This window comes from Salvelinus namaycush, chromosome 34 (genome assembly GCF_016432855.1).
Source record: "Salvelinus namaycush isolate Seneca chromosome 34, SaNama_1.0, whole genome shotgun sequence".
NCBI lineage: Eukaryota > Metazoa > Chordata > Actinopteri > Salmoniformes > Salmonidae > Salvelinus > Salvelinus namaycush.
In genome coordinates, this window is record NC_052340.1 from 15,635,994 (window position 1) to 15,648,613 (window position 12,620).

A 12,620-nucleotide genomic window follows, 5' to 3' on the forward strand; every position below is an offset into this window, starting at 1 on the left:
ATGTCCAAATTCCTCCTCGTTGTTCACGCGTTCAGTACACAATCTAAACTCACGACGCGCGTGCAAGTCCAGCGGAAAGTACGGACGAAAAGTACAAAGAGTTACAGTCCGCAGAAACATGTCAAACGATGTATAGGATCAATCTTTAGGATGTTTTTAACATAAATCTTCAATAATGTTCCAACCGGAGAATTCCTTTGTCTTCAGAAATGCGGTGGAACGCAGCTAACTCTCACATGATGCATGGTCAGCGCATGGTCAGCTCGTGGCACTCTGGGAGAGACCTTACTCAATCTGCTCTCATTCGCCCCCACTTCATAGTAGAAGCATCACACACGGTTCTAAAGACCGTTGACATCTAGTGGAAGCCGTAGGAAGTGCAACATGACCCCATTTCCACTGTAACTTGGATAAGCAAAGAGTTGAAAACCTACAAACCTCAGATTTCCCACTTCCTGGTTGGATTTTTTCTCAGGTTTTTGCCTGCCATATGAGTTCTGTTATACTCACAGACATCATTCAAACAGTTTTAGAAACTTCAGAGTGTTTTTTTATCTAAATCTATGCATATCCTAGGATCTGGGCCTGAGTAGCAGGCAGTTTACTCTGGGCTTGCTTTTCATCCGGATGTCAAAATACTGCCCCCTACCCCAAAGAAGTTAATCCAAGATGGCATAGCATCTTGCCTTATTGCCTTACCTCCCTTTTTCTACTGTATTATTGACTGTATGTTTGTTTATTTCATGTGTAACTCTGTTGTTGTATGTGTCGAACTGCTTTGCTTTATCTTGGCCAGGTCGCAGTTGTAAATGAGAACTAGCATACCTGGTTAAATAAAGGTAAAATAAAAAAATATGGTAAAGCAGTCTGGTGCCTGACTGCACTGTCAATGGCGTGGTATGCACCCATTGGCTGATGCATGCAATGTCTAAGCAGGGGAACGGCTCCTAAATCTGCAAAAGAGTAATTCGTCTCCATCCAGTGTTTGTCTTCATAGAGTCATCCATCCACCATCTAAAGAACCATCACATGACAGCAGTATGTTTGTTACTTTATTTGTTTTAGAGATAACGCTTCCTCTGGAGTCTATGATAAGTCTCTTTCTTTCTTTCTTTCTTTCTTTCTTTCTTTCTTTCTTTCTTTCTTTCTTTCTTTCTTTCTTTCTTTCTTTCTTTCTTTCTTTCTTTCTTTCTTTCTTTCTTTCTTTCTTTCTTTCTCCAGGCCATAGCTCTGCCTCCCATTGCTAAGTGGCCTTACCAGAACGGCTTCACTCTCAACACCTGGTTCAGAATGGACCCTCTAAACAACATCAACGTAGACAAAGACAAACCATATCTCTACTGGTGAGTAGTACATATAAACCATATCTCTACTGGTGAGTAGACATATAAACCATATCTCTACTGGTGAGTAGACATGTAAACCATATCTCTACTGGTGAGTAGTACACATAAACCATATCTCTACTGGTGAGTAGTACATGTAAACCATATCTCTACTGGTGAGTAGTACACATAAACCATATCTCTACTGGTGAGTAGTACATGTAAACCATATCTCTACTGGTGAGTAGACATATAAACCATATCTCTACTGGTGAGTAGACATGTAAACCATGTCTCTACTGGTGAGTAGTACATATAAACCATATCTCTACTGGTGAGTAGTACACATAAACCATATCTCTACTGGTGAGTAGTACACATAAACCATATCTCTACTGGTGAGTAGTACATATAAACCATTTCTCTACTGGTGAGTAGTACATATAAACCATATCTCTACTGGTGAGTAGTACATATAAACCATATCTCTACTGGTAAGTAGTACATATAAACCATATCTCTACTGGTGAGTAGACATATAAACCATATCTCTACTGGTGAGTAGACATGTAAACCATGTCTCTACTGGTGAGTAGTACATATAAACCATATCTCTACTGGTGAGTAGTACACATAAACCATATCTCTACTGGTGAGTAGTACACATAAACCATATCTCTACTGGTGAGTAGTACATATAAACCATTTCTCTACTGGTGAGTAGTACATATAAACCATATCTCTACTGGTGAGTAGTACATATAAACCATATCTCTACTGGTAAGTAGTACATATAAACCATATCTCTACTGGTGAGTAGTACATATAAACCATATCTCTACTGGTGAGTAGTACACATAAACCATATCTCTACTGGTGAGTAGTACATGTAAACCATATCTCTACTGGTGAGTAGTACACATAAACCATATCTCTACTGGTGAGTAGTACATGTAAACCATATCTCTACTGGTGAGTAGTACATATAAACCATATCTCTACTGGTGAGTAGTACACATAAACCATATCTCTACTGGTGAGTAGTACATGTAAACCATATATCTACTGGTGAGTAGACATGTAAACCATGTCTCTACTGGTGAGTAGTACATATAAACCATATCTCTACTGGTGAGTAGTACATGTAAACCATATCTCTACTGGTGAGTAGTACACATAAACCATATCTCTACTAGTGAGTAGACATGTAAACCATATCTCTACTAGTGAGTAGTACACAGAAACCATATCTCTACTGGTGAGTAGTACACATAAACCATATCTCTACTGGTGAGTAGTACACATAAACCATATCTCTACTGGTGAGTAGTACATATAAACCATATCTCTACTGGTGAGTAGTACATGTAAACCATATCTCTACTGGTGAGTAGACATGTAAACCATGTCTCTACTGGTGAGTAGTACATATAAACCATATCTCTACTGGTGAGTAGTACATGTAAACCATATCTCTACTGGTGAGTAGTACACATAAACCATATCTCTACTAGTGAGTAGACATGTAAACCATATCTCTACTAGTGAGTAGTACACATAAACCATATCTCTACTGGTGAGTAGTACACATAAACCATATCTCTACTGGTGAGTAGACATATAAACCATATCTCTACTGGTGAGTAGACATGTAAATCATGTCTCTACTGGTGAGTAGTACACATAAACCATATCTCTACTGGTGAGTAGTACACGTAAACCATATCTCTACTGGTGAGTAGTACACATAAACCATATCTCTACTGGTGAGTAGTACATGTAAACCATATGTCTACTGGTGAGTAGTACATATAAACCATATCTCTACTGGTGAGTAGACATATAAACCATATCTCTACTGGTGAGTAGTACACATAAACCATATCTCTACTGGTGAGTAGTACATATAAACCATATCTCTACTGGTGAGTAGTACACATCAACCATATCTCTACTGGTGAGTAGTACACATAAACCATATCTCTACTGGTGAGTAGTACACATAAACCATATCTCTACTGGTGAGTAGTACACATAAACCATATCTCTACTGGTGAGTAGACATATAAACCATATCTCTACTGGTGAGTAGTACACATAAACCATATCTCTACTGGTGAGTAGTACACATAAACCATATCTCTACTGGTGAGTAGTACACATAAACCATATCTCTACTGGTGAGTAGTACATATAAACCATATCTCTACTGGTGAGTAGTACATGTAAACCATATCTCTACTGGTGAGTAGACATGTAAACCATGTCTCTACTGGTGAGTAGTACATATAAACCATATCTCTACTGGTGAGTAGTACATGTAAACCATATCTCTACTGGTGAGTAGTACACATAAACCATATCTCTACTAGTGAGTAGACATGTAAACCATATCTCTACTAGTGAGTAGTACACATAAACCATATCTCTACTGGTGAGTAGTACACATAAACCATATCTCTACTGGTGAGTAGACATATAAACCATATCTCTACTGGTGAGTAGACATGTAAATCATGTCTCTACTGGTGAGTAGTACACATAAACCATATCTCTACTGGTGAGTAGTACACGTAAACCATATCTCTACTGGTGAGTAGTACACATAAACCATATCTCTACTGGTGAGTAGTACATGTAAACCATATGTCTACTGGTGAGTAGTACATATAAACCATATCTCTACTGGTGAGTAGACATATAAACCATATCTCTACTGGTGAGTAGTACACATAAACCATATCTCTACTGGTGAGTAGTACATATAAACCATATCTCTACTGGTGAGTAGTACACATCAACCATATCTCTACTGGTGAGTAGTACACATAAACCATATCTCTACTGGTGAGTAGTACACATAAACCATATCTCTACTGGTGAGTAGTACACATAAACCATATCTCTACTGGTGAGTAGACATATAAACCATATCTCTACTGGTGAGTAGTACACATAAACCATATCTCTACTGGTGAGTAGTACACGTAAACCATATCTCTACTGGTGAGTAGTACACATAAACCATATCTCTACTGGTGAGTAGTACATGTAAACCATATGTCTACTGGTGAGTAGTACATATAAACCATATCTCTACTGGTGAGTAGTACATATAAACCATATCTCTACTGGTGAGTAGTACACATAAACCATATCTCTACTGGTGAGTAGTACACATAAACCATATCTCTACTGGTAAGTAGTACACATAAACCATATCTCTACTGGTAAGTAGTACACATAAACCATATCTCTACTGGTAAGTAGTACACATAAACCATATCTCTACTGGTGAGTAGTACACATAAACCATATCTCTACTGGTGAGTAGTACACATAAACCATATCTCTACTAGTGAGTAGACATGTAAACCATATCTCTACTAGTGAGTAGTACATATAAACCATATCTCTACTGGTGAGTAGTACACATAAACCATATCTCTACTGGTGAGTAGTACATATAAACCATATCTCTACTGGTGAGTAGACATATAAACCATATCTCTACTGGTGAGTAGTACATATAAACCATATCTCTACTGGTGAGTAGTACATATAAACCATATCTCTACTGGTGAGTAGTACACATAAACCATATCTCTACTGGTGAGTAGTACATATAAACCATATCTCTACTGGTGAGTAGTACACATAAACCATATCTCTACTGGGGAGTAGTACACATAAACCATATCTCTACTGGTAAGTAGTACACATAAACCATATCTCTACTGGTAAGTAGTACACATAAACCATATCTCTACTGGTAAGTAGTACACATAAACCATATCTCTACTGGTAAGTAGTACACATAAACCATATCTCTACTGGTAAGTAGTACACATAAACCATATCTCTACTGGTAAGTAGTACACATAAACCATATCTCTACTGGTGAGTCGTACACATAAACCATATCTCTACTGGTGAGTAGTACATATAAACCATATCTCTACTGGTGAGTAGTACACATAAACCATATCTCTACTGGTGAGTAGTACACATAAACCATATCTCTACTGGTAAGTAGTACACATAAACCATATCTCTACTGGTAAGTAGTACACATAAACCATATCTCTACTGGTAAGTAGTACACATAAACCATATCTCTACTGGTAAGTAGTACACATAAACCATATCTCTACTGGTAAGTAGTACACATAAACCATATCTCTACTGGTAAGTAGTACACATAAACCATATCTCTACTGGTGAGTAGTACATATAAACCATATCTCTACTGGTGAGTAGTACATATAAACCATATCTCTACTGGTGAGTAGTACACATAAACCATATCTCTACTGGTGAGTAGTACACATAAACCATATCTCTACTGGTGAGTAGACATGTAAACCATATCTCTACTAGTGAGTAGTACATATAAACCATATCTCTACTGATCAGTATCATTAGCAAAGCTAACCTGGTTGAAACCTCTGAGATCTAAGCTGTTGTCCTTTTCACCAGTACCCAAACAGTCCCCCCACCTGTTGCACTGACCTACTGGGCAAAAACTGGTTCAATTGACATTGTCTGTACATCATTTCAACAAAACAATTCAAAGTGATGACGTTGAATCAACATGGAAAACTGATTGGATTTGCAAAAAGTAAATAACGTAAGAGAATTTAATATTTTTTCCACCCAACTTTTAACCTAAATCCAAAGATTTGTTGTTGTTGTTGAATTCAGTTAGTTGACCACTCAAATGTAAATCAAAACTAGACGTTGAACTGACGTCTGCCCAGTGGGGACCCAGTAACTTTTAGTGTTTGACCTCTGACCTTCCCTCTAAATCAGTAAACAGATTATGACCACAAGTTGTATTTAATTTCATCCACTTTTCAAGGTTTCAAGTTTATAAGCAGCTCTGTCTGAAGACTCCATTCCTCCTGATGATGTAGTGCAGTATAAAGGAGTAATGAGTTCTGATTAGGGTGATTAAAACCAGCCCAGGTCTGAACTGTGGAGGCTGGTACAAGCTTGTGTGTGTGTGTACAGGCTGGGATCAGAGGCAGGCTGCAGAGGGAGGAACAGAGACAGGGTATATGGGCTGTAAGGGGGAGGTACAATGGTAACGACTATTAATGTAGACTCTAATGTCTGGCCACCACAGCCCACGTCTGGTGGTGCATTGTGGGTAATTAACAGAGAGATCAATAGCCTCAAGAGAAGAGTTTATCAACCACTACTCCAGATAGATAGGGAGAGGAGTCCCTGGAGAGGAGGAGAGGAGGGGAGAGGAGAGGAGGGGAGCAGAGGAGAGGAGAGGACTGGAGAGGAGTATAAGGAGGAGAGGGATGAGATGAAAGGGATAGGAGAGTAGTGGAGAGGAGAGGAACAGCCTGGGACAATGAGAGAGGGAGTGGGAGAGAATGTGAGAGGGAGTGGGAGAGAATGTGAAAGGGAGTGGGAGAGAATGTGAGAGGGAGTGGGAGAGAATGTGAAAGGGAGTGGGAGAGAATGTGAAAGGGAGTGGGAGAGAATGTGAAAGGGAGTGGGAGAGAATGTGAGAGGGAGTGGGAGAGAATGTGAGAGGGAGTGGGAGAGAATGTGAGAGGGAGTGGGAGAGAATGTGAGAGGGAGTGGGAGAGAATGTGAGAGGGAGTGGGAGAGAATGTGAGAGGGAGTGGGAGAGAATGTGAGAGGGAGTGGGAGAGAATGTGAGAGGGAGTGGGAGAGAATGTGAGAGGGAGTGGGAGAGAATGTGAGAGGGAGTGGGAGAGAATGTGAGAGGGAGTGGGAGAGAATGTGAGAGGGAGTGGGAGAGAATGTGAAAGGGAGTGGGAGAGAATGTGAGAGGGAGTGGGAGAGAATGTGAGAGGGAGTGGGAGAGAATGTGAGAGGGAGTGGGAGAGAATGTGAGAGGGAGTGGGAGAGAATGTGAGAGGGAGTGGGAGAGAATGTGAGAGGGAGTGGGAGAGAATGTGACAGGGAGTGGGAGAGAATGTGACAGGGAGTGGGAGAGAATGTGACAGGGAGTGGGAGAGAATGTGAGAGGGGGTGGGAGAGAGTGGGAGAGGGGGTGGGAGAGAGTGGGAGAGAATGTGGGAGAGAATGTGAGAGGGAGTGGGAGAGAATGTGAGAGGTAAAGAGAGGAATGACCAGAGTGGAAAAGTTATAATTTAATTAGTCAGAAACAGACACAATAGTTACTATAATTATCCTTCTGCTGTGGATTGTATTTGGTTGACATAAACCTGATAGATACATGATAATCATTACTTCAGTGAGAGAAAGGCATTATTTTTCCTGAGTATCTACAATGTGAAACTTCAAGTCGAGGGAGCCAATCTGAAATTAGAAATGTAATGTTCGCACCTCGTAATTTTGATACTGTTTCTTTTACAGCTTTCGCACCAGTAAAGGAATCGGCTACTCTGCACATTTCGTGGGCAACTGTCTGATCGTGACGTCGCTGAAGTCTAAAGGCAAAGGCTTCCAGCACTGTGTCAAATATGACTTTCAACCTAGGAAGGTAAGAGATGCTTTAAATCAAATTCTATTGGTCACATACACATGGTTAGCAGATGTTATTGCGAGTGTAGCGAAATGCTTGTGCTTCTAGTTCCGACAGTGTAGCATTATCAACAAGTAATCTAACAATTCCACAACAACTACCTAATACACACAAATCTAAGTAAAGGGATGGAAAAATAATATGTACATGTAAATATATGGATGAGCAATGACCGAGTGGTATATGCAAGATGCAATAGATGTTATAGAATACAGTATACACATATGGGATGAGTAATGCAAGTTATGTAAACATCATTATTAAAGTGACATTAATAAAGTGACTAGTGATCCATTTGTTAGTGGCCAATGATTTAAAGTCTGTATGTAGGCAGCAGCCTCTCTGTGTCAGTGATGGAAGAGATAGAAGCTGTTTTTCAGTCTCTTGGTGCCAGCTTTGATGCACCTGTACTGACCTCGCCTTCTGGATGATAGCGGGGTAAACAGGCAGTGGCTGGGTGGTTGTTGTCCTTGATTATCTTTTTGACCTTCCTGAGACATTGGATGCTGTAGGTATCTTGGAGGGCAGGTAGTTTGCCCCCAGTGATGCGTTGGGCAGACCGTACCACCCTCTGGAGAGCCCTGCGGTTGTGGGTGGTGCAGTTGCCGTTCCAGGCGGTTATACAGCCCGACAGGATGCTCTAAATTGTGCATCTGTAAAAGTTTGTGAGGGTTTTAGGTGACAAGCCATATTTCTTCAGCCTCCTGCTTTGATGGACGTCACTGTGCTTGCTTAATTGTACCATCTGAAACCGATACCAGAACCAGGGACCTCTGCCTTGCAAACAGACGTGACTGCCCTCCTGAAACGTTCTTAGCCCCTTGTGTCACCGAAAAGGTAGCAGTTCAGCCATGCAAGTGGAAACTACAAGGGTGACCAGGTTTCATCTGTTACCCTGCTAGTGATCAATGAGCAATGGTCAGTGTGCTTATACCAGTCTACAGGTCACATAGCTGATGATCAGTAGAGTGCTTATGTAGCAGTGCGCAGGTCCGATATGTGAGTGATGGTGTGTTGAGGTGCTGCTCTATAGGACTGTATTGATCTGGTCAGTATGTTATGAATGAGGCCTGACCACCAGCTTGTTGCCATGTGGGTACGATCAGGAAAATCCCTTAATGATCTCTGTGGTCATATGTATCAAGCGTTTTAGGCTGTGTTTACACAGCCACCCTACCCAAATCAGATTTTCTTTCTGTATCCAATCTTTTTTTCTGACTGTCCACACTCAATGTGACCCATATCAGATTTGCGCATTCACACCGATGTAGCCTCTGAAGTAGCACACAGATTTAATGCTCATTTCCTGTCACTGTTCCTTTACATGTAGGGGTGGTGGTCATGGTTCAGCAGGTCTTGTGCAAAAAACCCACCGCAGAACAAAAAAATATCTGATTTGACTCTCCTCAGACCAGAGAGAGAGAACATCATTACCTGTTCTGTTTAACACTCCCGCAGGGACCTCCTCACAGGAGCAGCTGGGTGTACAGTGAGATGAGATGAGGGAGTGTAATGTACCTTGGGATGTCTGACACCCTACCTGTCTCTGTCCCAGTAGAGATAACAGGCTGGTTCAAGGCTCAAGGCTTCTGTCAGACAATTACAGCCTTCGGTTAAATAGCTGTCAGTAACCATGGTGTTTCTGACATGACACCTTATTCTATACATAGTGCACTACTACAGTATGTACGGCATTATGTTCCCCCTCTCGTCCTCTCCTCTCTGCACCAGGTCAGCGTTTCTAGTAGTGAAGTCATCAGTGATCATTAAAGTAGAGGGCAGACTTTGATCTAAAGATATCCTCAAATCAATGATCTGCTCTCCTGGTGATTAAAAGTGATCTTAAAGGGGGTATTGCCTCTTAATTGTCAACTGGTGTAATCTGATCCACTCTGCCATAGTCATGTTAATGATGTGTTTACATCCTGTTGATCTGCAGTAGATCAACATAGTGAGGGTTGCAGCTGTAACTGCTTCATTTAAAGCCTTACATTGAGATGATCCGTGTACAGGTTAGATTTTTGTATGTATCAGAGAAACCCGTATGGTCTGGAATACTGTGTTGTCTATACCATGCAGAATGTATGGGTAACTGTATGGTTTGTAATACTGTGTTATCTATGCTATGCAGTAGGCCTGTGTATTAATGCTATTGTCTCTGCAATATGTATGAGATCAGAGCTACTGAATCACATGATCCTATTTGGTCTCTAGATGATCTGGGTGACTGCAATGCAAACACTATAGGTAGTGTTTAAAACCCTGTTCATACAGTGGGATTGAATGGGTTGTAGTTTCTAGTGCATCCTCACTCACTCACTCACTCACTGACTCACTCACTCACTCACTCACTCACTCACTCACTCACTCACTCACTCACTCACTCACTCACTCACTCTCCTCTCTGTGTTTCAGTGGTACATGATCAGCATCGTCCATATCTACAACCGCTGGAGGAACAGTGAGATCCGTTGCTATGTCAACGGTCAGCTGGTCTCCTATGGCGACATGGCCTGGCACGTCAACACCAACGATGTGAGAATGAGCCTCATTGCTGGTTGATTGATGCTTGATTGATTGATTGACTGATTGACTGACTCCCCTGTCACTGTTCCTTCCTGTAGTGAGCCCTCTGCAAGGTCGTGTTCAGTAAGGCACACAGGCACATTTTGAACAGTTTTGAAAAAAAAATGATTGGACAAGTGGAGCAATTACCTGTTTCATTCTGTTTTCTTCCCCACTTCCCCACTGAGCTGCATTTTCAAAGCTCCTATTTGCATAACCATTTCAGGGAGATGTTTGAAGAGAGGAAGATGGTAGAAGAAGAGACAGGAAGGGAGGACCACAAAGGCTGCTATCTACAGAGTTAGGGAGGGATGGGGTGTGCGTGGTGTATATTATTCTAATACACTTCTACAAGGCAGGGGTTACAGGTATAGGTTTACAAGGACACACACACACACACACACACACACACACACACACACACACACACACACACACACACACACACACACACACACACACACACACACACACACACACACACACACACACACACACACACACACACACACACACGTCTCTGGTGAAAGGTAGTGCAATAAATAGGGAATAGAGTACCATTTAGGATGCAGACCTAAGTGTCTGTCAGCCTTCCCTCCTCTCTGAGTGACAATCTATTAGAGGCCCTGTGAATCATGCACTCTCATAATTATCCTATTTGCCCATTCTAAAGCTGTCATTTTTTGGGGGTCTGTTAATTGCTCTGCTACTCAGCTGTGTTTGAAGGTTGGATGATGCTTCCCCTGTCCGAGTCTGCTGGATGTGTTAAAGGACATGGCCCAATCCTCTCGTCTCTGACTCAGTGTCCATATAATGGCCCTAACCATTTCCCAGAGACAGATACAGTACCAGTCATTGTCCTGTTGAAAAACAAATTCTAGTCCCACTAAGCACAAACCAGATGGGATGGCATATCGCTGCAAAATGCTGCCGTGTGTGTGTGTGTGTGTTTGTGTGTGTGTGTGTGTGTGTGTGTGTGTGTGTGTGTGTGTGTGTGTGTGTGTGTGTGTGTGTGTGTGTGTGTGTGTGTGTGTGTGTGTGTGTGTGTGAGAGATCATATTGTGGTTTATATTTGACCGTTATATATATATATCCGTCTTCGTCTCAATGTACAGAGTTATGATAAGCCCTCTCTCTGTCTTCTCCCGCTACAGAGCTATGATAAATCCCCTGCTCTGTGTGCCCGTGTACTGACCTCTCCTCTCCCTCTACAGAGTTATGATAAGTGCTTCCTGGGTTCGTCGGAGACAGCTGATGCTAACAGGGTGTTCTGTGGTCAGCTGGGGGCCATCTATGTGTTCTCTGAGGCTCTCAACCCAGCTCAGATATTTGCCATTCATCAGCTGGGAGCTGGCTATAAGGTACGTACTGGACTGCCTGAATTAGGTTACTGATAGGTTAGGATAGGATTAACTTTAATGGTACATGCACACAGCCTGCTACACCTACCAATCTGTGAAAACAATGCTGCTTGCTACAATTCCCTGTTCACTGATTCCTTGTTATCTCTATCCAAAAGGCTATGCTTGCATGTGCCCTAACACTGTATACCCTGCATGTACTGTGTTCTGTTCTCTGGCTGCCCCTGAAACTATGGTTTGGACTGTTAAGCACACCCAGGCCAACCTGAAAGCTGTGTCTGTTGTTAATCAAGTGTAGGTTGGTACCATAGTTATTCATAGCCTGTCTCATCCAGTCTCTGGCCTTAGTCTAGCACCTTGTTTTCCATGTAATTGTCTCTGTGAGGTAATGGTTATAATGAATGGTGATTCATATTGATGATAACGATAGCTGGTTAGTGACTGAGGTGTTTAGAAAAGGCCTCATTATAATCTCAGCAGTTGGCAGAGTCTCACAGACAGGGAAGTCTAACAGGGTCTAGGAGACACCCGCATACGGGACAGTCTGGGGGGGGGGGGAGGGGGTCTGTAGAGGCCTGCAGACCTACTCTACCAGGTCCCAGGAGGTTGTTAACTAGAGGTCCTGGGATCATACTAGTCCCATTGTGTGTCTGGTCTACTGAGCCCGGTCTACTCTGCTTGTTATCTCAGCAATCTACATCTCTTTACAACAGAGAGGCTCCACGAGGGAGTGGCACGTTGAAGGCTGATAGACCCTGCATGGTGCTACAGTCACCTATGGTGTATCTCTACAGTGAGACGTAGGCTAGACAGTATAGTTGATCTTCTCAGGGAGGC

At 42.0% G+C, this 12,620-nt stretch overlaps 1 protein-coding gene across 1 annotated transcript in view; it reads left to right on the forward strand.

Moving 5' to 3' along the window:
* The window catches only part of LOC120029212 (neurobeachin-like), a 327,891-nt gene that overhangs the window by 68,450 nt on the left and 246,821 nt on the right, over nucleotides 1-12,620 (forward strand). Inside the window, exons 5-8 of the mRNA XM_038974506.1 lie at nucleotides 1,222-1,343; nucleotides 7,689-7,815; nucleotides 10,273-10,392; nucleotides 11,637-11,783. Coding sequence (XP_038830434.1) covers nucleotides 1,222-1,343; nucleotides 7,689-7,815; nucleotides 10,273-10,392; nucleotides 11,637-11,783 — 516 coding nt within the window. The remainder of the gene's footprint in view (nucleotides 1-1,221; nucleotides 1,344-7,688; nucleotides 7,816-10,272; nucleotides 10,393-11,636; nucleotides 11,784-12,620) is intronic.